We start from the raw sequence: 26,472 nt of genomic DNA, 5'->3' as shown, positions 1-26,472 counted from the left end.
GGCGGTTCTTTCAGTCAGTTTATTGCCGTCTGCAGGTAGAGCCTGAGTTTGGTTCTTGATACAACAAACAAGCCACACAAAACAGCTGGGAGGAGGGGGCGGGGCTGTCTCCTGTGATGTCATAGAATCTGAGGTCAGGATTGGAGCAGAGGTGAGTCGGGTTGCTATAGTAACACTTCAAGCTCCTCCCTCTCTTCAGAGCCTGACAGAAAAGGAAACTGAAAAAAAAAATCCACTTTATAAAGTAAAGTCTGCAAAAACACACTCGCACATCCACTCACACACAGACACACACAAACACACTCGCACAACGAAGCTCCCTTTAGCAGCATCAGGAGAACCGCACAACGAAAATCCCATTAATAATGGCGGCTGTAGCTGGAGGCGGAGCCTACATGATTACACACAGAAAGCAGCCTATCAGAGGCCGAGCTGCAGAAAACAGTAAAAATAAAAAGCATAAAAGATGGGAAACTTCATTTCCCATCAGACCCGGCTGACAGCAGATGACCAGATTGTCCTGTGATTGGTCAGAACCAAACGGAGCTTCGGTCCGATAAAACGCACAGAAGCGGCGTTCACTTCAACCAACGCCACCTCGTTGACGGACAGAAACGTCTTCATCGCTCAGGCTGAATAGCTTTAAATGACTCCAACGGACAAAAGCAACATTTCCCGGCCTCCCGTGGAGCCGTGAAGGCAGCAGAGTCAGGAGGTTGTAGCGTTGGATCCTTACAGCAGGTCTTTAAATCACACACGATGTGTTGTAGTGTCGTCAGAAACCTTCAGCTTCTCCAACATGAACCTTCATCCTTCAAACGCCTCCCTTCTGCCATCAGTGAATCTCCCGCGATTGCCAGAGACAGTGAACGCACCGCTGCCTGTCTTTATGACGGATTCTTCTTCTTCTAAAACAACGTACACTTCAAATATCCACAAACAGCAACACGCCGCGCTCAGGCTAGCCTTTAGCGTCTCAGCCTGCAGGGGGCGCCACAGAGCGCCTCTCTTTGGTTTGTAGCCGTGAAGTGCTCGAGTCGCACGCAAACAAGGAAACGAGCTTCAGGTCACCGGAGACGGTGACGCCACGAAAAAAGAACTACGGAGAAACCAACGAGCTGCAGATGCACACGAGACGACGCGTTTATCGAATTAAAAAAAATACTGTGACGATAAAGTTCTGGAGTTCAATTTTCAAAATTTGTTGTTAGCAGGTTTAACCCTTTAACATCGGAGATGTCGCCGGCGACGTCAAAATAATCCGCTCTGAACAATAGCAACCATTTGTACAAACGGATTCTGAGGAAGAGCGGCCCAGCGCTAGCGGAAAGTGTTTTGCTGATATGCAACACTTTACGTTAGCGGTGAGCGGCCGCTGTTCTCCGCGACAGAATCCGCGGATTTACCTGCGCAAACAAAGTCACATTAGCTGAAAGTAGCTAAAGCTCCGATGTCAATGGGTCAAAACCTTTTGTTCATTGAACATTGATTTATCTGTCAAATATCGTAACGTTGCTCGTCTTACAGAAAGGTGTAACGTTTTTCCTGCCAGCGATGATCAACGATTGTCTAATCATTTAGATCGCAGTATTCCGATTGTGTCACATGACACAAACTTTAAGGATAACTACCGATGGGACACCCCTGAGCGTGGGGCTCGAACCTTCCTCATGAGTCATCTGAGCGCTAACGGGCCGCCGAGTGCTCCGGCCGCCTCCACCTTTCCAACCTTTGACCCTCCCCCTAAACTAGGACCCTCCCACAAACAGCGAGGCTGAAACGGTTTACTGAACTGTGTTGCTATGGCAACACACAGAAGGAAAGAAATCCATGTGTGTAACTGTGAAAAGTGCTCAAACACACACATATACAGCATAAGCTCCACCCACTGTCCCACAGCCAATCAACGGCCTCCGTGAGGTCACATGGGGTTTTCCTTTTTGAGGTCCGGCGCGCTGAACTGTCGCCTCATCCTGGGGGGCGTGTTGAAGCTCCACATGCCCGGTGGGGGCCCCATCCCCATCAGAATTTCCCGTGGGAAGGGCGGGGCTCCAGTGCGAGGCAGACTGTGGAAGTGGGGGTGGGGCCCTGGGTGGAATGGTGCATTGTGGAGGTTGTAGTAGGGGTGGTTTTGGAACTGATGGTGCTGCCGTTGATTGTTGAATGGAAAGCCCCCGTCTCTGTCCCTATTTGCTGGCCCCCCTCGACCCGGGACAGGCGACGCCCCCCTCCTCTGTCTGGGTCTTCCCTGGTGGCTGCCGTTGGCCCCGCCCCCATATTGCTGGTCGTTGTCGTAGTTGCCCTGGGGGGAGCTGTCCAGGGAGTTGCGACGGTAGCGCTGCTGGTAGTTTTGGTTGTTGCCTGGTTGGTAGTTGAAGTTTCCCTGGTTCCCATGGTTACGCTGTTGCCAAGCGCGCTGAGGGCTGGGCGTACGCATGCGGGAGGGCGGCGCCGGGAAGGGGAGGGGCAAAGCAGCAGGTTGACCCTGCGGAGCAGAGGGAGGTGGGGGGGAGCTTTTGATCTCCGCTCCTTCGTCTTCTTTCTGATTGGCTCCCTCCCCCCCTCCCTCCCCCAGCCCCAGAGCCTGCAGGGCGGCGCTGGCCGGTCCCCATGACAACCGGTGGGCCGGATTGCTCTTGAAGGGGAACTTCAGCTTGCACTCCTGGGGGGGGATGAAGCGACCCGTCCCCGGTAAATGGACCGGCACCGTGGGGGTGTTCTGACCTGCAGGGGGAGACACAGAGCGTGAGCCCCCTCCCCTTGGTGTGGGCGGGGTTAGCTTGGGCGGGGCTGACCTGGGTTCTGTCCCCGCAGCTTCTTGGTGACGTTCTGCTGCTGCAGATTCAGGATCCGCTGCTGTTCCTGCTTCAGCCAGCGGAGGCGCCCCCTCCGGAACGCCGGGTCCTCCTCCATCAGCCGCTGCACTCGCACCTCGGGGGGGTCGCAGCAGTCCTCGGCCCCGCCCATCTGCACGGACTCACCTTCCTCTCCGTTTACGTCTTCATCCTGGAATCCAGAGCGAGGGGTCATGACAGCCTCACGGGTCCACAGGTGGAGCCAGAGGCGGGACGTACCTGGACAGGTATGACGCTCTCCATCTTCACCATTCTGTCCCTGAGAGCTTTGATCTCCTCGTCCTTCATGTTGTTCTGCAGCTTCACCTCCTGCAGGAGAACACAGTTCTGACTCGCTCATCCACCACCAGAACCTGTGGGACCCCCATAGGAACCCCGTGGGACCCCCATAAGAACCCGTGGGACCCCCATAGGAACCCTTGGGACCCCCGCCCTCACCTCCAGGATGTCCGTCAGCTTATCGATGTGAGCCTTAAGGTCGTACACTTTAACCTTCTCTCCTCCCTCGCCCGTCTCGGCCCCTCCCTCCTCAGCGGGGGGGCTGCGCTCCTCCCCAATGCCTACAGTGTCGCAGACGTCCTGGGCCACGGCCTTCCAGCTGTCCCGCTCGTTCGAGTCCTTCTTGGCGTACATGCGGCACAGCTCCTTCATCTTGACGATGGACAGCGCCTCGATCTCCTGCCGAGAGTGACGGAAGTCTCCCAGAGCCACCTGGGGTTGGGGCGGGGGTGGAGGGGCAGAGAGGCAGTTTCTTCAGAAAGCTTTCATCAAAGGGCAGTTTATTTGTTTCACCTTTTATCAATAACCAGTTGGAACCAAAATAGCACGATTACAACAGCCTAAGTCAGTACAATTGTTAGTTAGCACGTTGTCCTGAGTTTAGATAGTTTCAGTCTTTTAGGCTATGTTAGCACATTAGCCTGAGTTAGCACTTTAGCCTATGTAAGTTCTTTAACTTAAGTAAGTATTTTAGCCTAAGTAAGGATATTAGCCTATAATGGTGCATTAGCTTCTTTAACTTAAGTATTTTAGCCTAAGTAAGGATATTAGCTTATAATGGTGCATTAGCTTGTGTTAACGCATTACCCTGTGTTAGTGCATTGGCCTATGATGGTCCATTAGCCTGTGTTAGCGCATTAGCTTCTGTTAGCGCATTAGCCTATGATGGTGCATTAGCCTGTGTTGGCGCATTAGCCTATGATGGTGCATTAGCCTGTGTTAGCGCATTAGCTTGTGTTAGCGCATTAGCCTATAATGGTGCATTAGCTTGTGTTAACGCATTAGCCTGTGTTAGTGCATTGGCCTATGATGGTCCATTAGCCTGTGTTAGCGCATTAGCTTCTGTTAGCGCATTAGCCTATGATGGTGCATTAGCCTGTGTTGGCGCATTAGCCTATGATGGTGCATTAGCCTGTGTTAGCGCATTAGCTTGTGTTAGCGCATTAGCCTATGATGGTGCATTAGCCTGTGTTAGCGCATTAGCCTGTGTTAGCACAGTAGCTTGTTTTAGCGCATTGGCTTTAACTCATTTGTTGTCGTATTTGAAGCTGATGCTCAGAGTTTGGACAGCTATAATGATGGGGGGGGGGGGGGGGTGGGCAGACCTCGTAGCAGATCTCCTTGACGGCCTGCATCCGCAGGTCCTCCATGGTGACCCGTTTGGGGTCTTTGCTGATCCTTCTCCTCTGGGGGATCTGGTAGACTCTGAGGGGCTCCCTCCTCTTCCCACTGCTGGGGAGGCCGCAGCGCTTCACTATGGTCTGAACCTGCAGACAAACAAACATGGCTGCCGCTGCACCTGGAGGTCTCTCCGGTGGTCCCGGTGGAGCTGGTGTCCTTACCTTATTGGCCGGCAGCTTCTCCCTGAGAGAGGAGATCAGCCTCCAGCTCTCCTCACAGGAGCGTTTGTCAGAGTCGTCCCCGCTGTCGCTGTCTGCATACTAACAAAGAGGAGGAACACTCAAGAAGCTCTCAGACCACAGCAGGACGCTGAACCACAGCAGATACCCACCAGCCGGTGCTGCTCCAGGATCAGGTCAGCCTCCTCCTTCTCTCTGCGATACTGAGTCTCTACGTCCTGCAGCCTGGAACCCAGCAAGAAGAAACCGTCAAAATCAGAGAGAACCCAGAGGAACTACAGATTCAACAGAAACGGTGTCAGAAGCTAAAACTAGTGCTCTGTAACTCCTCAGAAACCTGCACCGGTCCTCCAGAACCTCCCAGAGGAGGAGATGCGGTGCTCCCCACCTCTTCTCCATCTCCAGCTTGATGTCGATGCCCTGCTTCTCCAGCAGCTCCCTCTGAGCGTAGTTCCAGTCCTCCGGTTCCCCCTGCTGGTCTGCAGAGGCGCTGCGCTCCCTCTCCAGCCGGGCCTGCTCCGGGTGGTTGAACCGGAACACGTGGTTCTTCCCCATCACGATGCGGTTCCCTTCCACGGAGAAACATCCCATCATCTGCAGCTCCTCAGGCTCTGCCGGCTGAAGGAACGCTGACGTTCTTCAGGTGTGGATGCAGGAGAACGCTGCTCACCTTGTTTCAGAACCACGGCTTCTGTGATCTGCTTCCCGTTGACGTAGGTCTCTGCTCCCACCAGCGGCTCCAGCGTCACGATGGCTGCAGAGCAAGAACTTCCGTCAGAGTCTGAGGAGAACGTCTGGAGGCTTTGACCCCCAGGACCAACAGCAGGAGAGGCTCTGAGCTCCGGGGCTGACGTTCTCCCGCTCTGACGTTCTCCTGTTCTAAAGTTCTCCTGCTCCAACCTTCTCCTGCCCTACCGTTCTCCTTCTCTGGTTTTTGTTCTCCAGCTCTGACCTTTGTTCTCCCGCGCTCCTGTCGGGTCACGCTGTGCTAATGCTAACGTAGCGGCGGCTAACAGCACGCTCCTCTCTCTGAGCTTCAGCTCCGATCCTCCTGCTGACATTTCTCAGAGAAGAACCTTAGCCCTGCTCTCCTTCTATACATTCATCCTCGTGTGCCGAGCCAGGAGAACCCTGGACCTCCAGCTGAAACCTGGTACCGACAGCAGAACTGAGCAGAACTTCATGGATTTGGTCAGAAACGCAACAAACGAGGAAACGAGCGTCAGAAAGGAGAGAGAAAGCCTCTAGAGGTTCACACATGACGTCACCATGGAAACCAGACTCAGAACATTACCTTAGAGTTCTCCAGGCAGCTTTGATAGAGAGAGAAGAAGAGAAGGTCACCGTTGGAACACAAACACACACACCTGTGCAGGTAGACAAAGATCTCTACCACAGAAATGTGTTTTTCTAGCAGCCTGCAGTTTTTGATGGACAGCTGACTGATCCACTTTAGAAACAGAAACAGATTTACAGCTGCTGGTTCAGACGCAGAGCAGCAGAGGGCGCTGTGAGCACAGGACTGCAGCTCGGCCAATCACATCAGAGGCCACCAAACACATGGGTCCAATTGGCCAATCAGTGAGCAGCACAGGCTTCAGAGGAAAATATATGAGGATCTGGCTATGGCAGGACATGAGGGAGGTCTGCGCAGACAGACACGCAGGCAGGAGAGCAGACAGGGATGCAGACAGACACGCAGGCAGGAGAGCAGACAGGGAAGCAGACAGACACGCAGGCAGGAGAGCAGACAGGGAAAGCAGACAGACACGCAGGCAGGAGAGCAGACAGGGAAGCAGACAGACACTCAGACAGGAGAGCAGACAGGCAGACACACAGACAGACACGCAGGCAGGAGAGCAGACAGGCAGACAGCCAGAAACACAGACAGACACGCAGGCAGGAGAGCAGACACGCAGACAGACACGCAGACAGACACACAGACAGACGGCCAGAAACGCAGACAGACACGCTGGCAGGAGAGCAGACAGGGAAGCAGACACGCAGGCAGGAGAGCAGACAGGGATGCAGACAGACACGCAGGCAGGAGAGCAGACAGGGAAGCAGACAGACACGCAGGCAGGAGAGCAGACAGGCAGACAGACACGCAGACAGACACACAGGCGGGCAGACAGACGTGTGTCTTACCTTCTCCCTGCTCATTGGTCTCATTGATGAAGACACAGTGGATCTCTTTAATGAACTGACCGGACAGTTTGATGTCCACGTCCTGCTGTCCAACCCTGAGACACAAACACACACACACACACACACACGCTAGCGGTAGTTTCAGTGTTCTGTCGGTCCTGACGGTGTTCTAGGGAACTGGACACCGTCAGGATTCCAGGTGAAGCTGCTCACCTGGTGACCCCCTCCTTGATGTAGTACAGCAGACACTCAGACATCAGGGGGTCTTCATTCAGGTTGACCAGGTGAGGCGTCTGGACAGAAACACAACCACAGGAATCAGAGAGCGTCTGAGGTTCTGCAGGCTGAGGCTCGTTTCTGGTTCTGGGTTCTAAGGAGCAGGTCTGGTTCCTGGTAGAACTTCACCCAAACCAGCGTCTGCACACACACTTCCTGTTCTCCAGACCTTCTCAGGTCTAAGGAGAACGTCGTGTCCTTCGGTTCTGTCTGGAGACACAGAGATGAGGACTCACTCCTTTCGGGGAGAACACGCCCAGCGTTCCTCCGTCCTCCTTGATGGACACGCCCATCTCTGCCAGCAGCGTCTCCCTGAGGAGACAGAATGGTTCTCAGCACAGCTGGACCTCTGGAGGAGCATGAAGGTGGGAGAACAAAAAACTCTGGAGTTTCTGCAGATCAGAGTCACTCGCTTTACATCCGACAAAAGCTCCGCCCCTTTCGCGTGGTCATGGTTACCAGATGAACCGGTCATTTGGGTACCTCTCCAGGCGGATGGACTCTGTCTTCCTCAGCTTGTCCTCCCACGTCTCGTTCAGCTCCGCGATGATCTTCTCCGTCTCCTGCGACACGCGTGCACGTGTGAGCGCACGTTCTGATCAGCTGACGATGCCTTCAGGTGCAGAACATGCCGTTAGGTCCTACCATCAGCCTCTCTGCGGCCTCTTCTTTGCTGATGGTCTCCGTGGAAACCGCCTCCTCTCCGTCCTCCATCAGCGGGTGGGGGGGCGTGTCCTCAGCAGACACCTGATCATCTGGAAAATGATTCCTGATTGTTGATCAATAATCCTGAGATCCGCTGGACAGTCAAGTTGATTCAATGAAAAATCTGTGTTTGACCTGTGGGGGCGGGGCTATCTTCAGGGGCAATCCCATTGGTTGTGTGAGTCAGCTGCAGGGTGGAGGGGGGGGGTCCGGTCCCAGCCTGCAGCAGACTGTTGTTGACTGTAAGAGAGGGGGGGGGGGTCAGGTTTCAGACTGGAATCTCTGCTATCCTGCTTATGTAAGGAACAGCATGCAGCGGGCACGTGCACGCTCACGTGCTCGCCCACATACCACGTTACAGACAAACACAGCTGAGGGCGCCACAACAAACGGCGGCTCAGAACTCTGCCAGAAACCACAAACTCCTATGGTCTGTCTATGGAGGAGACCCCCAACCAGAACCACAGGGAGGTCTGCATGAAGACCAGACCTCCAACCAGAACCACATGGAGGTCTGCATGAAGACCAGACCTCCAACCAGAACCACAGGGAGGTCTGCATGAAGACCAGACCCCCAACCAGAACCACAGAGAGGTCTGCATGAAGACCAGACCTCCAACCAGAACCACATGGAGGTCTGCATGAAGACCAGACCTCCAACCAGAACCACAGGGAGGTCTGCATGAAGACCAGACCTCCAACCAGAACCACATGGAGGTCTGCATGAAGACCAGACCTCCAACCAGAACCACAGGGAGGTCTGCATGAAGACCAGACCCCCAACCAGAACCACAGAGAGGTCTGCATGAAGACCAGACCTCCAACCAGAACCACATGGAGGTCTGCATGAAGACCAGACCTCCAACCAGAACCACATGGAGGTCTGCATGAAGACCAGACCTCCAACCAGAACCACAGGGAGGTCTGCATGAAGACCAGACCCCCAACCAGAACCACAGAGAGGTCTGCATGAAGACCAGACCCCCAACCAGAACCACAGAGAGGTCTGCATGAAGACCAGACCCCCAACCAGAACCACAGGTGAAAGTGGATCCACAGCAGCAGTGGGATCTTCTCTGCGTCACGTACCGGCGTTGTCCAGCAGCTCGTGGAGGCCCTGGGAGAACAGCAGGTTCCTCAGCCGGTCCACCTCCGCCTTCAGCTCCCGGATCAGTTTGGCGTTGGGATCTTCGTTGATGATGGCGTTGCAGCGGATCTGTTTGGCGCGGTCCGCATACCTGCAGGTGGGTCAGACATGACACGATGTTCAGACGCCTTCAGGGAAGGACACAGAACTTCCTGTAGACACGCTTCCCTCTGCTGAGGAGCAGCTCTGAACAGAACCTGAACAGAACCCGATCATGACCCGCTAACAGGCTGTAAACACTACCAACAGATGAAGAGGCTGAATTCAGCCTGAACACAAACTGAACAAGCTGAACACAAACATAAACGATAAACCAAAACTACCGTTTATCAAGAAGTCAGAAGTTCAAGATGGAACTTTAAAAACTGAAAAACGGATTAAAGCATCAACCGCAGAACGACGGTGGAGTCACCACCTGTTTATGAGTCCGCTAAACAAGTCTGAAGATGACAGAAATAAAAGCTGATGATGTGCAGGAGACAGACGTGTTCACTGAACTACATCCTGCATCACTAAACCACGGCAGCATGAGAAGCTGAACTACAGTTCAAACAGCTGAGAAGCTGCAGGAAGAAGCCCAACATTTAGCCTGAAGGCTAAAATGCTGCACCTGTTTATGGAGGCAGATGATTGGCTGAGGGGACGCCAAAGGAAAGCTGACAAACCGCTAAGCTACACGCTAAACACGCCAAGAGTGAAGTAGCTGAAAGATGCTGTAGTTCATAAATATAGAAATGATCAGACTTAATTCAGCCTAAGACGGAATAAAACTAAGAAAACAACCTTTTCCTCCAGAAAATAAATGCTAGAGTGGTTAAAAAGTGTTTAAAAAGCTCAAAGAAGGATAAATAATTCAGATATTTGGGGTCAAAGTGCTAAAAACTGTTTACTTACATCACAGGAAATAAACTTTGATTCACTAAAACCGCTAATCAGATGCTAAATGATGCTAACTGCAGTGGAGTTACTCAGAAAGTAAAGACGCCTTTAGAAGCTGCTGTGCAGCAACATGACCATGAGGAAGAGGAGGAAGAGGAGGAGGCTGCTGCACCTCAGGGTGCTGAGAGTTTCCTCATAGTTGATGTCAGCCGGACTCAGAGCTGCAATCATGGCCGTCCGAGAGTTCCCTCCTGAAACACAGAACACCGTCAGAACCAGAACATCAGATCCGGTCCCTCACAGTGAACCCAAGAACCCAGACCAGCTCTACTGATCTACAGGCGGTTCCACATCAGTCCGTGGGGCGGTTCTCCTCACCCAGGTTCTCCTTCAGCAGCCAGGTGAGCACCGAGTCTCTGTAGGGAATGAAGTCGCTCTTCCTCTTCTTGCTGCCCTGCTGCAGGTCAGAAACGGTAAAGGTCACCTCCAGAGTCTAAAGGTCACTGTGAGGTCACACGGGCGCCAACCAACCATTTCAGCCAGAGCCGAGATGACCTTTCCCAGCGTGGTCAGAGACTTGTTGATGTTCGCTCCTTCCTGTCACCAAAACACAGGGACGGGACGGAAGAGTGACCAGAGTGAGACCAGACTGAGACCAGACTGAGACCAGACTGAGACCGGAGTGTTCTTGCACCTTGAGTCGGGTTCCCTTTGCCCCTGACGAGTCGGCGCGCTCACTTCCAGCCAGATCCACCAGGCTGATCTTACTGACCTGAAGAAGACCAGAGTTCACGTTCATACAAAGTCTCAGCGCCTAGAGCACGCCACGAGCACGCCACGGGCACGCCACGAGCACGCCATGAGCACGCCACGAGCACACCCACGCTCAATCATGCACCCCAGGAATGTACACACCAAGTCACAGGGCGACAGCAGACAGAGACAGATAAAACCACTAGGAAATGACCCCCCCTCAGATGGGTGATCACCTTCTCCGTGTCCAGGCTGGTCATCTGGTCCCGCCTCCTCTGGGTGAAGACGATGGTGAAGACGGCGTGCGAGCGGGACGAAGTCTCGTTCATGTTGGTGGCAGCAACCGTCCTACAATCAGACACAGAGTCCAACTCAGTCACAGGGTCACCAGCAGCTCCAAAAGGTCACCATGAAGGGTCAAGACTGTGAGGGATGAACTACACTTCCCATGATGCCTTTAGGCTTCCTTTACACTCAGATGGACTCGATGTAAAGAGGCAGGAAGGTTTCTAAGTGTTTCTAAATGCAGTCACCGGGTTTGGTTTGTTTCACAAACGTGGACCTCAGGAGAACACCAAAGACGAAACCAGAACCAGACCTGGATCAGGCCAGAACCAGACCTGGATCAGGTCAGAGCCAGACCTGAATCAGGTCAGAACCAGACCTGGATCAGGCCAGAACCAGACCTGAATCAGGTCAGAACCAGACCTGGATCAGGCCAGAACCAGACCTGGATCAGGTCAGAGCCAGACCAGAACCATACCTCCCTGAGGGAATGCTGCCTCCTAAAATTTCAGGGCAGAGGTAAATAAATCCTGAAGCTCTGCAGCTTCCTACGTTTCCCAGAAGGCACCACATTTGACCACAGCAGAAGCAGGTTCCCTGTTTGGGTCCAAATCATAAACAGACTCTCCTAAACGGTCTGGGTTTAAACAGATTCTCCACATTGAAGGTTTTTCTGCAGGAGCCGTCTAGGTTCACCCAGACCCTCCAGACATTTGAGCCCCCAGATGATTAAAATCAGATTATTAATGATTCTCTTCTTTCTCTTTGGGCTTTTCCCATCAGGGGTCGCCACAGCGAATCATCCTTTTCCACCTCACTCTATCATGAACATCTTCTACCCTAACGTTAGCCAACTTCATGTCCTCTGTTAAGACATCCATGTATCTCCTCTTTGGCCGTCCTCTTGCCCTCCTGCCAGGCAGCTCCATCTCCAACATCCTTCTACCAATATATCCACTATCCCTCCTCTGAACATGTCCAAACCATCTCAGTCTGGCTTCTCTGACTTTGTCGCTAACACAGGCAACATGAGCCGTCCCTCTGATGTACTCGTTCCTTATCCTGTCTAACCTGGTCACTCCTAAGGAGAACCTCAACATCTTCATCTCCGCTACCTCCATCTCAGCCTCTTGTCTCTGTCTCACTGCTACCGTCTCTAACCCATAGAGCAGAGCTGGTCTCACCACTGTCTTGTACACCTTTCCTTTGAGTCTTGCTGACACTCTTCTGTCACACAACACTCCTGACACTTTCCTCCACCCGCTCCAACCTGCCTGCACTCGCCTCTTCACCTCTTTTCCACACTCCCCATCACACTGAACTGTTGACCCCAAGTACTTAAACTCCTGCACCTTCTCCACCTCAGCCCCCTGTAACCTAACGCTTCTACCTTGATCCCTCTCGTTCAGACACATGTATTCTGTCTTACTGCGACTGACCTTCATGCCTCTTCTTTCCAGAGCAAACCTCCACCTCTCTAGCTGTTCCTCCACCTGCTCTCTACTCTCACTGCAAATTACAATGTCATCCGCAAACATCATTGTCCAGGGAGATTCCTGTCTTACCTCGTCTGTCAGCCTGTCCATCAACATAGCAAACAAAAAGGGACTTAAAGCTGATCCTTGGTGTAGTCCCACCTCCACCTTGAACTCCTCTGTCTGACCTACAGCACATCTCACCACCGTCATACTTCTCTCATACATGTCCTGAACTACTCTGACATACTTCTCTGCCACTCCAGACGACCTCATACAGTACCACAGCTCCTCCCTCGGCACCCTGTCATACGCCTTCTCTAAATCTACGAACACACAATGCAGCTCCTTCTGACCATCTCTGTACTTTTCCATCAACATTCTCAAAGCAAAAATGGCATCAGTGGTGCTCTTACGGGGCATGAAACCATACTGCTGCTCACAAATCTCCACCTTCTTCCTAAGCCTGGCTTCCACTACTCTTTCCCACAGCTTCATTGTGTGGCTCATCAACTTTATTCCTCTATAGTTGCTGCAGTTCTGCGTGTCACCCTTGTTCTTAAAGATCGGGACCAGAACGCTTCTCCTCCATTCCTCAGGCATCTTCTCACTCTCTAAAATCCTATTGAACAACCTCGTTAGAAATTCCACTGCTGTCTCTCCTAGGCACTTCCATACCTCCACAGGTACGTCATCAGGACCAACGGCCTTTCCGCTCTTCATCCTTTTCAGAGCCTTCCTAACCTCATCCTTTCCAATCTCTGCTACTTCCTGCTCCACAACAACCACATCTTCCTCCCTTCTTTCCCTGTCATTTTCCACGTTCATCAGCTCCTCAAAATACTCCTTCCATCTTTTCTGTACACTCTCCTGGGTTGTTAGCACCTTTCCATCTCTGTCCTTAATCACCCTTATCTGTTGCACGTCCTTCCCATCTCTGTCTCTCTGTCTGGCTAGCCTGTACAAGTCCTTCTCTCCTTCCTTTGTGTCTAACCTGTCATATAGCTCATCGTAAGCTTTCTGTTTGGCCTTTGCCACCTCTCTCTTCACTCTACGCTGCGCTTCCTTGTACTCCTGTCTACCTTCCTCAGTCCTTTCTACATCCCACTTCCTTTTAGCCAACCTCTTCCTCTGGACGCATTCCTGTACTTCCTCATTCCACCACCAAGTCTCTTTACCGTCTTTCCTCTTTCCAGATGACACACCTAGCACCTTCCTACCTGTTTCCCTGATAATCTCTGCTGTAGTTTCCCAGTCCTCTGGAAGCTCATCCTGACCACCCAGGACCTGTCTCAACTTCTGCCTAAATTCCTCACAAGTTTCTTCATTCTGTAGCTTCCACCACTTGGTCTTCTTTTCTGTTTTCCCTCTCTTCTTCTTCCTGACCTCCAGAGTCATCTTACACACCACCATGCGGTGCTGTCTGGCTACACTCTCTCCTACCACCACTTTGCAGTCATTAACCTCTCTCAAATGACCTCGTCTACATAGGATGTAGTCCACCTGAGTACTCCTACTTCCACTTCTGTATGTCACTCTATGTTCCTCTCTCTTCTGGAAGTAAGTGTTGACTACAGCCATTTCCATCCTCTTTGCAAAGTCCACCACCATCTGTCCCTCCAGATTCCTTTCCTTCACACCAAACCTGCCCATCACCTCCTCATCACCTCGGTTGCCCTCACCAACATGCCCATTAAAGTCTGCTCCAATAACAACTCTCTCTCCTCTGGGGAAACTCTCTATGACCTCATCCAACTCACTCCAGAATCTCTCCTTCACTTCTAACTCACAGCCAACCTGTGGCGCATACCCACTGACTACATTCACCATCACCCCTTCAATTTCTAACTTTAGGCTCATCATCCTGTCTGAGACTCTTTTCACCTCTAGAACACTGTTTACAAACTCCCCCTTCAGAATCACTCCTACCCCGTTTCTCTTCCTATCAACACCATGATAGAACAGTTTGTATCCTCCTCCAATACTACGTGCCTTGCTGCCCTTCCACCTTGTCTCCTGCACACACAGTACATCTACCTTCCTTTTCTCCATCATGTCTGCCAGCTCCCTGCCTTTCCCTGTCATTGTGCCAACGTTAAGAGTCCCTATTCTCAAACCTATGTTCCTGCCTTTTCCCTTCTCTCTGGCCACGGACCCTTCTGCCTCTCCTCTTTCTTCCACCAACAGTAGTCAAATTTCCACCGACACCCTGTAGGTTAACAGCATCGGTGGCGGTCGTTGTTAACCCGGGCCTCGACCGATCCGGTATGTCTAAAGTGTTGTGGATGATTCGCATGGTTATTTTGGCAATTTTTACGCCGGATGCCCTTCCTGACGCAACCCTCTCTATTTATCCGGGCTTGGGACCGGCACAGAAGTTACTGGCTTGCAACCCCTGTGGCTAGATTATTAATGATAATCAGATTATTAAAATCAGATTATTAACGATGACCATAATAATAATAATCTGATTATCATCATTATTATGATCATGATTATAATCAGATTATTATGATATTCTGATTATTAATGATGATCAGATTATTAACAATGATCATAATAATGATGATAATCAGATTATTATAATCAGATTATTGCTGATAATCTGATTAGTGATGATGAACATATTATTGATGATGATCAGATTATCGATGATGATCAGATTAGTAATGATAATCAGATTATTAAAATCAGATTATTAACGATGACCATAATAATAATCTGATTATAATCATTATTATGATCATGATTATAATCAGATTATTAATGATATTCTGATTATTAATGATGATCTAATTAGTGATGATGATCAGATTTTTAAGGATAATCAGATCATTTGGACAGTCAAAAACACTGGAAGCCCCTACAGTTTATGGGGGGTTCAGAACCACTGACCGGGCCTTGTTGCCGGCGTCCATCAGGTCCCGGATGTCGCAGAAACCGGTCACAGCCAGCTTGGACAAGTCCTCCACGTACGGGCCCAGGATGGGGTGCTCTCGGACCCGCAGACTGCCCTCAGACTTGGGGCTCAAAAGATCCCGGACCCGCTCGCAGTAGATCTCCATATAGGACACCTGAAGTAGGAGGAGTCACATTAAGCCACGCCTACACTGAAGAGGGGTCAGGGGGGGTTCAGGGAAGCTTTACCTCCACAGAGTAGGTCAGGTCTGGATCAGAGTTCTCTCCGGTCCTCTGGAACAGATCCTCACACAGCTGGACACAGACAGGTCATCAGGTGAGCTCACCCCCCCCCCCCCCCCCCCCCCCCCCTCCCCTCACACCTGCTCAGGTGAACGTACCTGTGGGATGATCCCCTCCTGACCCGGCTCCTGCTTCCCCATCATGGTGTAGCTCTTTCCTGCCCCCGTCTGACCGTATGCAAAGATGCACACGTTGTAACCTGGAACACAGCAGAACCGTGTTCATCTTTCCAGAACCCAAACCCGGTTCTGCCTGCAGGAAGAGCTTCAGGCAGGAAGTCACCTTCAAAGGCGTGCAGCAGCATCTCCTCGCCGATGTCCTTGTAGACCTGATGCTGGGAGGCGAACTGCGGGTCCTCAGGCTGAGAAGACAAACGCACAACTTCAACACAAACACACACATGCGCCCGTCAGGGTTTGTGTGTGTGACGTGTGCGCACCGCTGTGTGCGACCAGTAGGAGTGGTCAAAGGTGAAGTTCTTGGCTCCATCTTTGGGCTGTTTGGGGTTGGAGATGCCTGCAGACACAGCAGATACTGAGTGTGTGTGTGCGTGCACACGTGTACATGTGTGTGTGCACGTGACTCACAGGTGGTGTTTCCCTGCATCTGGATCACACACTTGGCGTTGCGGCCCGTCTCTCTGGCGTTGAACGGTCGGACCCGGACAGCCACCTTGACAGAGGCGCTCGCCATGGTCCAGCTCCGCCCACTCCCCTGCAAACGGCCAATCAGAGAGCAGACTCAGAGCTCCAGGAAGCAGCCTGTTCTCAGACTTTCCCTCATTCCTGGTTTTCCAGCATGACCACACTCCCTCCTCCCTCCTCATTCCTCAGTTTATGGGAGCAGCGTTCCTCCTCCTGCACCTTCAGGCCTCACACTCCTCTCCTCCTCTTCCTCACATTTCTGCCGTTCTGTTATGGTTTGGGCCCTGGTTGCCGTGGAAACCAGACTGGCCTCTGTTCAGCTCCGTCTGGTCGTGTCTCTCCTGTCGCTCCCGTCTCCTCTTCAGTCGCTCTTCAGGCCTCCTGGGAAAATCCCAGCTGGCTGCGAGCAGCGTGCGCTCACACGTGCACTCTCCCCCGTGCACAGAGGCGTGTCAATCATGTGACCTTCAACCTGACTCTATAATCTGCGTTTCTGCAGCCTGTAATGAAGCTCTGGCAGACCAGCAGACTCCTTCATCTCCATCTTCACAGCTCTCAGTTTGATTCTCATCCTATCAGAGTCTGGGGCGGTTTCAGGCTCCGCCCCCTCCACCTGTCAATCTTCTGGATGTAAAAGAGCCTAAAACCTAAACCAGAGACTCAGGTTTCTGTAGAAACCTTCTGGTTGCATCTGCAGATCTCCTTCAGCGGTAGATCAGCAGATCCAGATGTTCACAGATGTTCTGGATCATCTCAGACATTTGCTGGCAATGTTGGACTTCAGTGCTGCAGATCCAGTAGATCCAGTAGATCCTGCAGATCCTCTCACACTAATGTGGGTTCAACCACAGCAGAATTCCTGAGGTCCAGGTAGGACAGACGACCTGCAGGTGTTCCTGCCAACCAGGTGTGAGCTCAAACCCACACTCACATGTACGCGCACACACACATACACATACACACACACAGTACTAACACACAGTACTAACACACAGTACTAACACACAGTACTAACACACAGTACTAACACACAGCAGACAGGTCCTGGTTGTGTTGAGGTGAATCAGGGCTGCAGCTCTGACTTCATCCTGCAAACATCCCTACGTGCACGCACACGTGCACCATCCGAGCAAAAATCCAACCAGAAGAACCGCCTCCATCTGTCAGCCACTCAGCTTCCACACAACAATCGCACAAAAATACACACGCACAATAAAAGATACACAAAAAAGTGTAGACACCAAAAAATCCAGAATTACAAAAGTAAAGACGCACAGCACAACACAACAATGCAGACGCACAACAATGCAGACACAACAATGCAGACGCACAACAATGCAGACACAGCAATGCAGACGCACAACAATGCAGACGCAGCAATGCAGACACAGCAATGCAGATAAACACAAACTAACAGAAATAGAAGTCTGCTGAACATCAGTGCCTCTGATGTCTGTGGTGATGACATCATGACCTCCAGGATTCAGTTTACCGAGCCGTCCACAAACGCCTCCATGAACGCGGTACAAAGACCCACAACAACATGAACACAATGTGACAATCAGCAGAGAGTTACTCTGGTGGACACAAACAGAAAAAGTTCTGCTTTGACCGTAGTTCCAGAATGACCCTGAATGCATCACCTGAAGCAGATTCCCATTAAGCCAAGTTTAAACCAGACAATGTGTGTGTGTGTGTGTGAGTGTGTGTGTGAGTGTGTGGGGGGGCAAATTAATAAAGCTGACTAATGTTCAGGTTCCAACCAGAGCATAAAGATCTCAGTCGAACCTCCAGAACCAAAAGACAAATGTATTTTAGAACATTTTACTTTATTGTTTCTGTCTTTTATCTCTGAAGCAGCGTCCAGACTCCTGAACCATCTCAAAGTTCTGGAGAACCAACATTAATGTTGTTCCTCAGTCACATTAGAACCTTAGTGGTTAAGGAACATGACATTCTTTGTTTTTTCACATTTTGTTGTTGAAATCAGACAATGTTGACTGTTCTCTTTCTATATTTGAGCTTATCAAAATAAAAGCACCATGATGAGGGTGAAGGACAAACAGCTGCAGTGATTCACATTCTGATCATTCAATCACCTGAATTGATCATTTTATTATAATGAACGACATAAAGTCATATTTAAAAAAAGACTAAATGTGTTCTGGTTCAAAACCAGGATGTGGATCGCATCGCCAATACACACCTCTAGTTTAGTGTGTAGCTGTAATTGTGTGTTTTTACGGCCGTGTATAGCTGTGATTGTGTGTTTTTACAGCCGTGTATAGCTGTGATTGTGTGTTTTTACGGTCGTGTGTGTAGCTGTGATTGTGTGTTTTTACGGCCGTGTATAGCTGTGATTGTGTGTTTTTACGGTCGTGTGTGTAGTTGTGATTGTGTGTTTTTACGGTCGTGTGTGTAGTTGTGATTGTGTGTTTTTACGGTGGTGTGTGTAGTTGTGATTGATTGTGTGTTTTTACGGTCATGTATAGCTGTGATTGTGTGTTTTTACGGTCGTGTGTAGTTGTGATTGTGTGTTTTTACGGTCGTGTGTAGTTGTGATTGTGTGTTTTTACGGTCGTGTGTGTAGCTGTGATTGAGTTTTTACGGTCGTGTGTGTAGCTGTGATTTTGTGTTTTTACGGTGGTGTGTGTAGTTGTGATTGATTGTGTGTTTTTACAGTCATGTATAGCTGTGATTGTGTGTTTTTACGGTCGTGTGTGTAGCTGTGATTTTGTGTTTTTACGGTCGTGTGTGTAGCTGTGATTTTGTGTTTTTACGGTCGTGTGTGTAGCTGTGATTTTGTGTTTTTACGGTCGTGTGTAGTTGTGATTGTGTGTTTTTACGGTCGTGTGTGTAGTTGTGATTGATTGTGTGTTGTTACGGTCATGTTTGCTGTGATTGTGTCTTTACGGTTGTGTGTGTAGTTGTGATTGTGTGTTTTGACAGTCGTGTGTGTAGTTGTGGTTGTGTGTTTTTACAGTCGTGTGTGTAGCTGTGATTTTGTGTTTTTACAGCCGTGTGTAGTTGTGATTGTGTGTTTTTACGGTCATGTGTAGCTGTGATTGTGTGTTTTTACAGTCGTGTGTGTAGCAGTGATTTTGTGTATTTACGGTCGTGTGTGTAGTTGTGATTGTGTGTTTTTACGGTCGTGTGTGTAGTTGTGATTGTGTGTTTTTACGGTGGTGTGTGTAGTTGTGATTGATTGTGTGTTTTTACGGTCATGTATAGCTGTGATTGTGTGTTTTTACGGTCGTGTGTAGTTGTGATTGTGTGTTTTTACGGTCGTGTGTGTAGCTGTGATTTTGTGTTTTTACGGTCGTGTGTGTAGCTGTGATTTTGTGTTTTTACGGCCGTGTGTGTAGTTGTGATTGATTGTGTGTTTTTACGGTCATGTTTGCTGTGATTGTGTCTTTACGGTCGTGTGTGTAGTTGTGATTGTGAGTTTTGACAGTCGTGTGTGTAGTTGTGGTTGTGTGTTTTTACGGTCGTGTGTGTAGTTGTGATTGTGTGTTTTTACAGTCGTGTGTGTAGCTGTGGTTTTGTGTTTTTACGGTCGTGTGTAGTTGTGATTGTGTGTTTTTACGGTTGTGTGTGTAGTTGTGATTGTGTGTTTTTAGGGTCGTGTGTGTAGTTGTGGTTGTGTGTTTTTACGGTCGTGTGTGTAGTTGTGGTTGTGTGTTTTTACGGTCGTGTGTGTAGTTGTGATTGTGTGTTTTTACGGTCGTGTGTGTAGTTGTGATTGTGTGTTTTTACGGTGGTGTGTGTAGTTGTGATTGATTGTGTGTTTTTACGGTCATGTATAGCTGTGATTGTGTGTTTTTACGGTCGTGTGTAGTTGTGATTGTGTGTTTTTACGGTCGTGTGTGTAGCTGTGATTTTGTGTTTTTACGGCCGTGTGTGTAGTTGTGATTGATTGTGTGTTTTTACGGTCATGTTTGCTGTGATTGTGTCTTTACGGTCGTGTGTGTAGTTGTGATTGTGAGTTTTGACAGTCGTGTGTGTAGTTGTGGTTGTGTGTTTTTACGGTCGTGTGTGTAGTTGTGATTGTGTGTTTTTACGGTCGTGTGTGTAGCTGTGGTTTTGTGTTTTTACGGTCGTGTGTAGTTGTGATTGTGTGTTTTTACGGTTGTGTGTGTAGTTGTGATTGTGTGTTTTTAGGGTCGTGTGTGTAGTTGTGGTTGTGTGTTTTTACGGTCGTGTGTGTAGTTGTGGTTGTGTGTTTTTACGGTCGTGTGTGTAGTTGTGATTGTGTGTTTTTACGGTCGTGTGTGTAGTTGTGATTGTGTGTTTTTACGGTGGTGTGTGTAGTTGTGATTGATTGTGTGTTTTTACGGTCATGTATAGCTGTGATTGTGTGTTTTTACGGTCGTGTGTAGTTGTGATTGTGTGTTTTTACGGTCGTGTGTGTAGCTGTGATTTTGTGTTTTTACCGTCGTGTGTGTAGCTGTGATTTTGTGTTTTTACGGTAGTGTGTGTAGTTGTGATTGATTGTGTGTTTTTACAGTCATGTATAGCTGTGATTGTGTGTTTTTACGGTCGTGTGTGTAGCTGTGATTTTGTGTTTTTACGGTCGTGTGTGTAGCTGTGATTTTGTGTTTTTACGGTCGTGTGTAGTTGTGATTGTGTGTTTTTACGGTCGTGTGTGTAGTTGTGATTGATTGTGTGTTTTTACGGTCATGTTTGCTGTGATTGTGTCTTTACGGTCGTGTGTTTAGTTGTGATTGTGTGTTTTGACAGTCGTGTGTGTAGTTGTGGTTGTGTGTTTTTACGGTCGTGTGTGTAGTTGTGATTGTGTGTTTTTACAGTCGTGTGTGTAGCTGTGATTTTGTGTTTTTACAGCCGTGTGTAGTTGTGATTGTGTGTTTTTACGGTCGTGTGTAGTTGTGATTGTGTGTTTTTACGGTCGTGTATAGCTGTGATTGTGTCTTTACGGCCGTGTGTGTAGCTGTGATTGTGTGTATTTACGGTCGTGTGTGTAGCAGTGATTTTGTGTATTTACGGTCGTGTGTGTAGTTGTGATTGTTTGTTTTTACGGTCGTGTGTGTAGTTGTGATTGTGTGTTTTTACGGTGGTGTGTGTAGTTGTGATTGATTGTGTGTTTTTACGGTCATGTATAGCTGTGATTGTGTGTTTTTACGGTCGTGTGTAGTTGTGATTGTGTGTTTTTACGGTCGTGTGTAGTTGTGATTGTGTGTTTTTACGGTCGTGTGTGTAGCTGTGATTTTGAGTTTTTACGGTCGTGTGTGTAGCTGTGATTGATTGTGTGTTTTTACGGTCATGTTTGCTGTGATTGTGTCTTTACGGTCGTGTGTGTAGTTGTGATTGTGAGTTTTGACAGTCGTGTGTGTAGTTGTGGTTGTGTGTTTTTACGGTCGTGTGTGTAGCTGTGATTGTGTGTTTTTACATTCGTGTGTGTAGCTGTGGTTTTGTGTTTTTACGGTCGCGTGTAGTTGTGATTGTGTGTTTTTACGGTTGTGTGTGTAGTTGTGATTGTGTGTTTTTAGGGTCGTGTGTGTAGTTGTGGTTGTGTGTTTTTACGGTCGTGTGTGTAGTTGTGATTGTGTGTTTTTACGGTCATGTGTGTAGTTGTGATTGTGTGTTTTTAGGGTCGTGTGTGTAGTTGTGATTGTGTGTTTTTAGGGTCGTGTGTAGTTGTGATTGTGTGTTTTTAGGGTCGTGTGTAGTTGTGATTGTGGGTTTTTACGGCCGTGTGTGTAGTTGTGATTGTGTGTTTTTAGGGTCGTGTGTAGTTGTGATTGTGGGTTTTTACGGCCGTGTGTGTAGTTTTGATTGTGTGTTTTTACGGTCGTGTGTGTAGCTGTGATTTTGTGTTTTTACGGTCGTGCGTAGTTGTGATTGTGTGTTTTTACGGTCGTGTGTAGTTGTGATTGTGTGTTTTTTACGGTCGTGTGTGTAGTTGTTATTGTGTATTTTTATGGTCGAGTGTGTAGTTGTGATTGTGTGTTTTTACGGTCGTGTGTAGTTGTGATTGTGTGTTTTAACGGTCGTGTGTGTAGTTGTGATTGTGTGTTTTTACGGTCGTGTGTGTAGCTGTGACTTTGTGTTTTTTACGGTCGTGTGTAGTTGTGATTGTGTGTTTTTGCGGTCGTGTGTGTAGCTGTGAATGTGTTTTTTACGGTCGTGTATAGCTGTGATTGTGTTTTTACGGTTGTGTGTGTGTTGGTGTAGAATCCAAACATGTGTCTAAAAATACTCGCGCACACACACACACACTGTCTGTCACACCGTCATGGCAGCCCTGCCTGCAGCCTCCAGGTTCTGCTCTGAAGGTGCAGCCCTCTCAGGTGTGTACACCTGTGCAGCATCCTCACAGCAGAAGGGGGCGGAGCGAACCTTCCTGTATGACCTGCTCGGTGGTGCGTTCACGGACCTTCCCAGACATTCTGTGAATGTGTGGATCAGAGCCTCCTGACGTCAGCTGATGCTTTGATGCTGAAACAGCTGTGGTCACGTGGTCTAACGCCGTAGACTGACTTCATCCCCGCGGGTTAATGTATTAATCTGATCAGCTGATTAAAGGCAGGGCGCTCGCGCCGTCAGAAAGTTCCTCGGAGACGCATTGACGGACCGTGGGAAATGTAAATGCTGCAGCCTCGGACTGACCCACAGACTTTTCTAACTTCAAATGAGCGAGCCAGCGGTCAGTGACGTCATGGAGAGACCGATCAAAGTATGGCGACCGGCGAGGAAGGTTCTGTCCGGGACATCCGGTCCTCGCGGAGCGTGACTCACCTTCACGGTACCGCGAGTCTCGTGGAAGCCACGCGCTGCCTTCACGCGCTCCTCATCTCCGCTCGTACAGCAGATAAATAAACAGCCCGGGGGGGGTGTCAGCCGTAGTTCCGGTCCTGGTGTCGTTGCGGGTCTGGGGGTCCGGAGCACAAAAAAAGTTTCACCGGCCGGAGCAGCGCGTCTTCCACGGCTTCAGGGTGACGTCACCGGCCGGTACCGGAGTAGGCAGAGGGGGAGGGGGGAACAGCTGAGGCCCACCGGCGGTGGGGCGTAAATCACGGCGGACCGCTGGAACTCGGTGATCCGGTGGAGGGTCTGGCAGCAGTCCGCCGGAGGGGCGGTCTGCCGGGAGGGAACCGGAGAGAAGACGGAGTTTTACCGGAAAAAAAAGGAGAGAGGGGGGAGCAGAGGCTGGCCGGGGCCCTGGCCGCGCGGCGGGTGTGTGCGTGTGGGTGAGTGCGCGCGCTCCCGTCACAGAAAGCCCGGCGCGCGCTCTTCCTCCGTCCGCAGTAGGAGCTGCAGCTCTCAGACAGACGTCTCACTCTGACACAGATTTCCAGCTGTGATTTGATCTGAAGAATCAGAAAATGTGTTTACGCTAACTTTTATCAAATTAATAAATACAATTAAGATAATTGACGTAAAATTAAGTTATCCTTTAATGGAAGAAACTGTGAGGAGTTTTTTAAAAGACCATGAAATGGTCCAAACAGCCGCGACTGACGGAGTGGAGCCACTGCAGAGCAGAAACGATCTTTGTTTCCACTCACTGTGTTTTCATCAGTTTATCAGCAGTTTGTTGGGTCAAAGGACAGCAGGTAAACAAAAAAGTGTTGCATATTGTAGCCAATAATCACATCTCTGACTGTTTGAATAAAGTTTTGTGTTTTTATTGGTGGTTTGAACGTTTTCTTTTATGTGCAGAAACGGATCATGTGAGACTTTAAAGTTTAGTTCAAAGAGTGAAGACAAAGAAATGTTTCTGTTTCTTCTGCCTGGGAGGCCTAATAATGTATAGAATGATCTGACACTGAGAACATATTCAGGATTAAAAAGGATTTTCAGGGACGTATATCTCATTTTTTTAGGGTTTTATTTATGGCTAAATATGATAATTCTCATAATTACAGCCAAAAAACAAATTTTTAAGTGTGAGCCACAGAATGAACCTTAATTCTGCAGAACGTTTTAGAACCTTTGTCCTCCACCTATAGGAACGCCTCTGTAATTCCTGCAGACTCACAAAGTTCACACAGAACAGGACAAACGCACAACTGAGCTGTTGTTTCTACACAACCTGAAGGATGACTCACTACCCGGGTTATCACTGGTCTGTGGACGGTTCTGGTTTCGGTTTCAGGTGAAGGATTGAGTTTCAACAGCTCTGAATGAATGAATGTAAACACAACTGAGGTTCTCACAGGAACAATGTGTGTGTGTGTGTGAGAACAAGTGAGGGTGGGTCAGGAAACACCTGGAACTCAGGAAGCACCCACCCACACAGCCATCATGAGGTCACCGCGCTCGCTGGCGTTGAGCTGTCTCCTCCAGCCGCCGTCAGAAGACGTTCTCCAAAGGTCAAAGTTCATCATATCTATGACTCTGCCACAGCGATGAACCAGGCCGGCCACTGGGGGGCGCTGAACAGCAGTCAGGAGTCTGCTGTACTACCAAAGGGACAAAGTCTGCAACTTCATGGACTCATGGAGACTCTGGAGGCGGTCACTTCCTGTTCCTGAGGGGCGTTTCCTCAGGCAGCAGTGGATGCAGTTGATTTTCACGGCTGTAAAAAATGTCTTCAAGGACAGAGTGTGAAGTTCTTCTACCAGTCTGTGGGGGCCAGCCCCCTGTTCTCCTCCGTGGTCTGCTGGGGGGGCAGCATTGCAATCAGTGACACCAACAGACTGAACAGCTGATCAGGAAGGCGGGTTCTGTCATTGGCTGCAAACAGGAATCATTTGAAGCAGTGATGGAGAGGAGGTCCCTGAACAGACTCCGTTCAATCATGGACAACCCAGAGCATCCTCTCCACCCTCTTCTGGACAAACAGCGGAGCTCCTTCTCTAGGAGGCTCAGACAGCTCCGCTCCAAAACTGCCCGGTACCAAAAGTCATTCATACCCAATGCAATAACCCTGTACAACAACACACAATGCAGAAGATAACCTTTGCACATCTTTTATTACCTATTTATTTAGTTGTTTTCTATTTTGCACATTTCTTTTGCACATCTTTTTACTTGCACTGTTCTGTAAATAGCCTTTTAAATGATAATACCTTGATGTCTGTATTTGTGATACATTTTCTTGTTCTTGCTTTTTTTTATTTAATTCTAAGTCTTTTTTCCCCTCTGCTGTCAGTTGCTATGGTGACAAACAAATTTCCCACGTGTGGGATCAATAAAGTATCTCTGATTCTGAAAAAGTGTCAGCGTCCCACGATAGGAGGATCCCGTGTGAGAAAGTCTCTAGAGCGACGCTGTTCTGGTTCACACGTTCACACCTGAAGGATGTAGAGAACCAGCCACACCTGTCCGTACAGAACCAAGACAGAACAAGTGTGAAAGCAGCTGAAGAACCACGTTCTACCTCTGGATGGTTTGAGGTTCTCCAAGAACGTAGGGTCCTGCCGCCATGCTAGCTACGAACCGTTCTGTGGGTTTCTGGGCAGTAGAACGTGGGTCTGAGAACGTCATGTGTTCCTCGTCTCTACCTCATGTAGTTGAAATGTCAACTCTTTACAAGCAGGGGGCGACACCTACATGACACGACCTTTGACCTGCCGTAACTCTCCGACCGTCTATGCCATCAAAGTCATGACGGCTTTGCACCGATAACTCTTACGTCGATTGCTAGACGGCTGAAGAGTAACGGCAGACACTGGAGCTAAAGGTTAAAGGTCTACGACCCCCCCAGCTTTGGACAGAGAGACAATTAAAGAACAACGGCTGTGTCCGAATTACCGCCCTAACCCCTAACTACTAAAACCCTATATAGTGCGGCACTATATAGTTTTCTATATAGTTCTCTGAATTTTCAAAGCAATTCGGACACCCGTGCTCACTAGTTTTCTCTTTCGGGTGTTTTCAAATGGCGCTTGGCACGAAAACAAAGTGGCGCATTACCGCCACCACCTGGTCTGGAGGGGAACTACTTCTATTTAACGCCGAGAATGACACCCATTTGTCAAAGTAAAAATATAATAAATATGAACATTTTATGAAGACTATTTATGAATCTGCTGTGTTCTGATCATTGAAAATGTGGCTGATTTATAAATAATAAAATTACAAACACATTGGTGGTGATTTTATGTATTTGTTGATAAATAACCCCCCATGTTATTACTCCATGGCAATATTTATTTTTGTGCCGCTGAACGATTTACGGGCTCTTGCGAGGAGGCATTTTTTTTCCGTAGTTTTCTCTTCTACCTTACTGAAAATAGCTTTATATATGAATCTGTCCGTGTTCCTGGCAACAATTCAACC

The 26,472-nt window shown here is 49.3% G+C and overlaps 2 protein-coding genes across 2 annotated transcripts in view; one reads left to right on the top strand and one right to left on the bottom strand.

Annotated features, from left to right (window-relative positions):
• LOC101159073 (kinesin-like protein KIF1C) lies at positions 1-23,505 on the bottom strand. The gene is made up of 28 exons (XM_023965779.2): positions 22,984-23,505; positions 16,171-16,297; positions 16,023-16,099; positions 15,866-15,944; positions 15,682-15,782; positions 15,530-15,595; positions 15,278-15,456; positions 10,859-10,970; positions 10,564-10,641; positions 10,401-10,466; positions 10,248-10,326; positions 10,042-10,120; positions 8,933-9,081; positions 7,979-8,083; positions 7,784-7,893; positions 7,622-7,701; positions 7,375-7,450; positions 7,076-7,155; positions 6,863-6,957; positions 5,385-5,468; positions 5,103-5,283; positions 4,867-4,939; positions 4,697-4,795; positions 4,460-4,621; positions 3,294-3,566; positions 3,075-3,164; positions 2,796-3,006; positions 1-2,724 (listed from the first exon to the last, which is right to left on the bottom strand). The coding sequence occupies exons 2-28, from the start codon at positions 16,274-16,276 to the stop codon at positions 1,922-1,924; spliced, it is 3,693 nt and encodes a 1,230-aa protein (XP_023821547.1). The 5' UTR covers positions 16,277-16,297; positions 22,984-23,505; the 3' UTR covers positions 1-1,921.
• The window catches only part of LOC144987419 (uncharacterized), a 409,376-nt gene that overhangs the window by 3,560 nt on the left and 379,344 nt on the right, over positions 1-26,472 (top strand). The gene's annotated exons all lie outside the window — the stretch shown is intronic.

This window comes from Oryzias latipes, chromosome 18 (genome assembly GCF_053564925.1).
Source record: "Oryzias latipes strain Hd-rR chromosome 18, Olatipes_Hd-rR_3.1".
Taxonomy (NCBI): Eukaryota; Metazoa; Chordata; class Actinopteri; order Beloniformes; family Adrianichthyidae; genus Oryzias; species Oryzias latipes.
The sequence above is the reverse complement of the archived record's forward strand: the minus strand, read 5'-3'. Positions and strand labels throughout refer to the sequence as shown.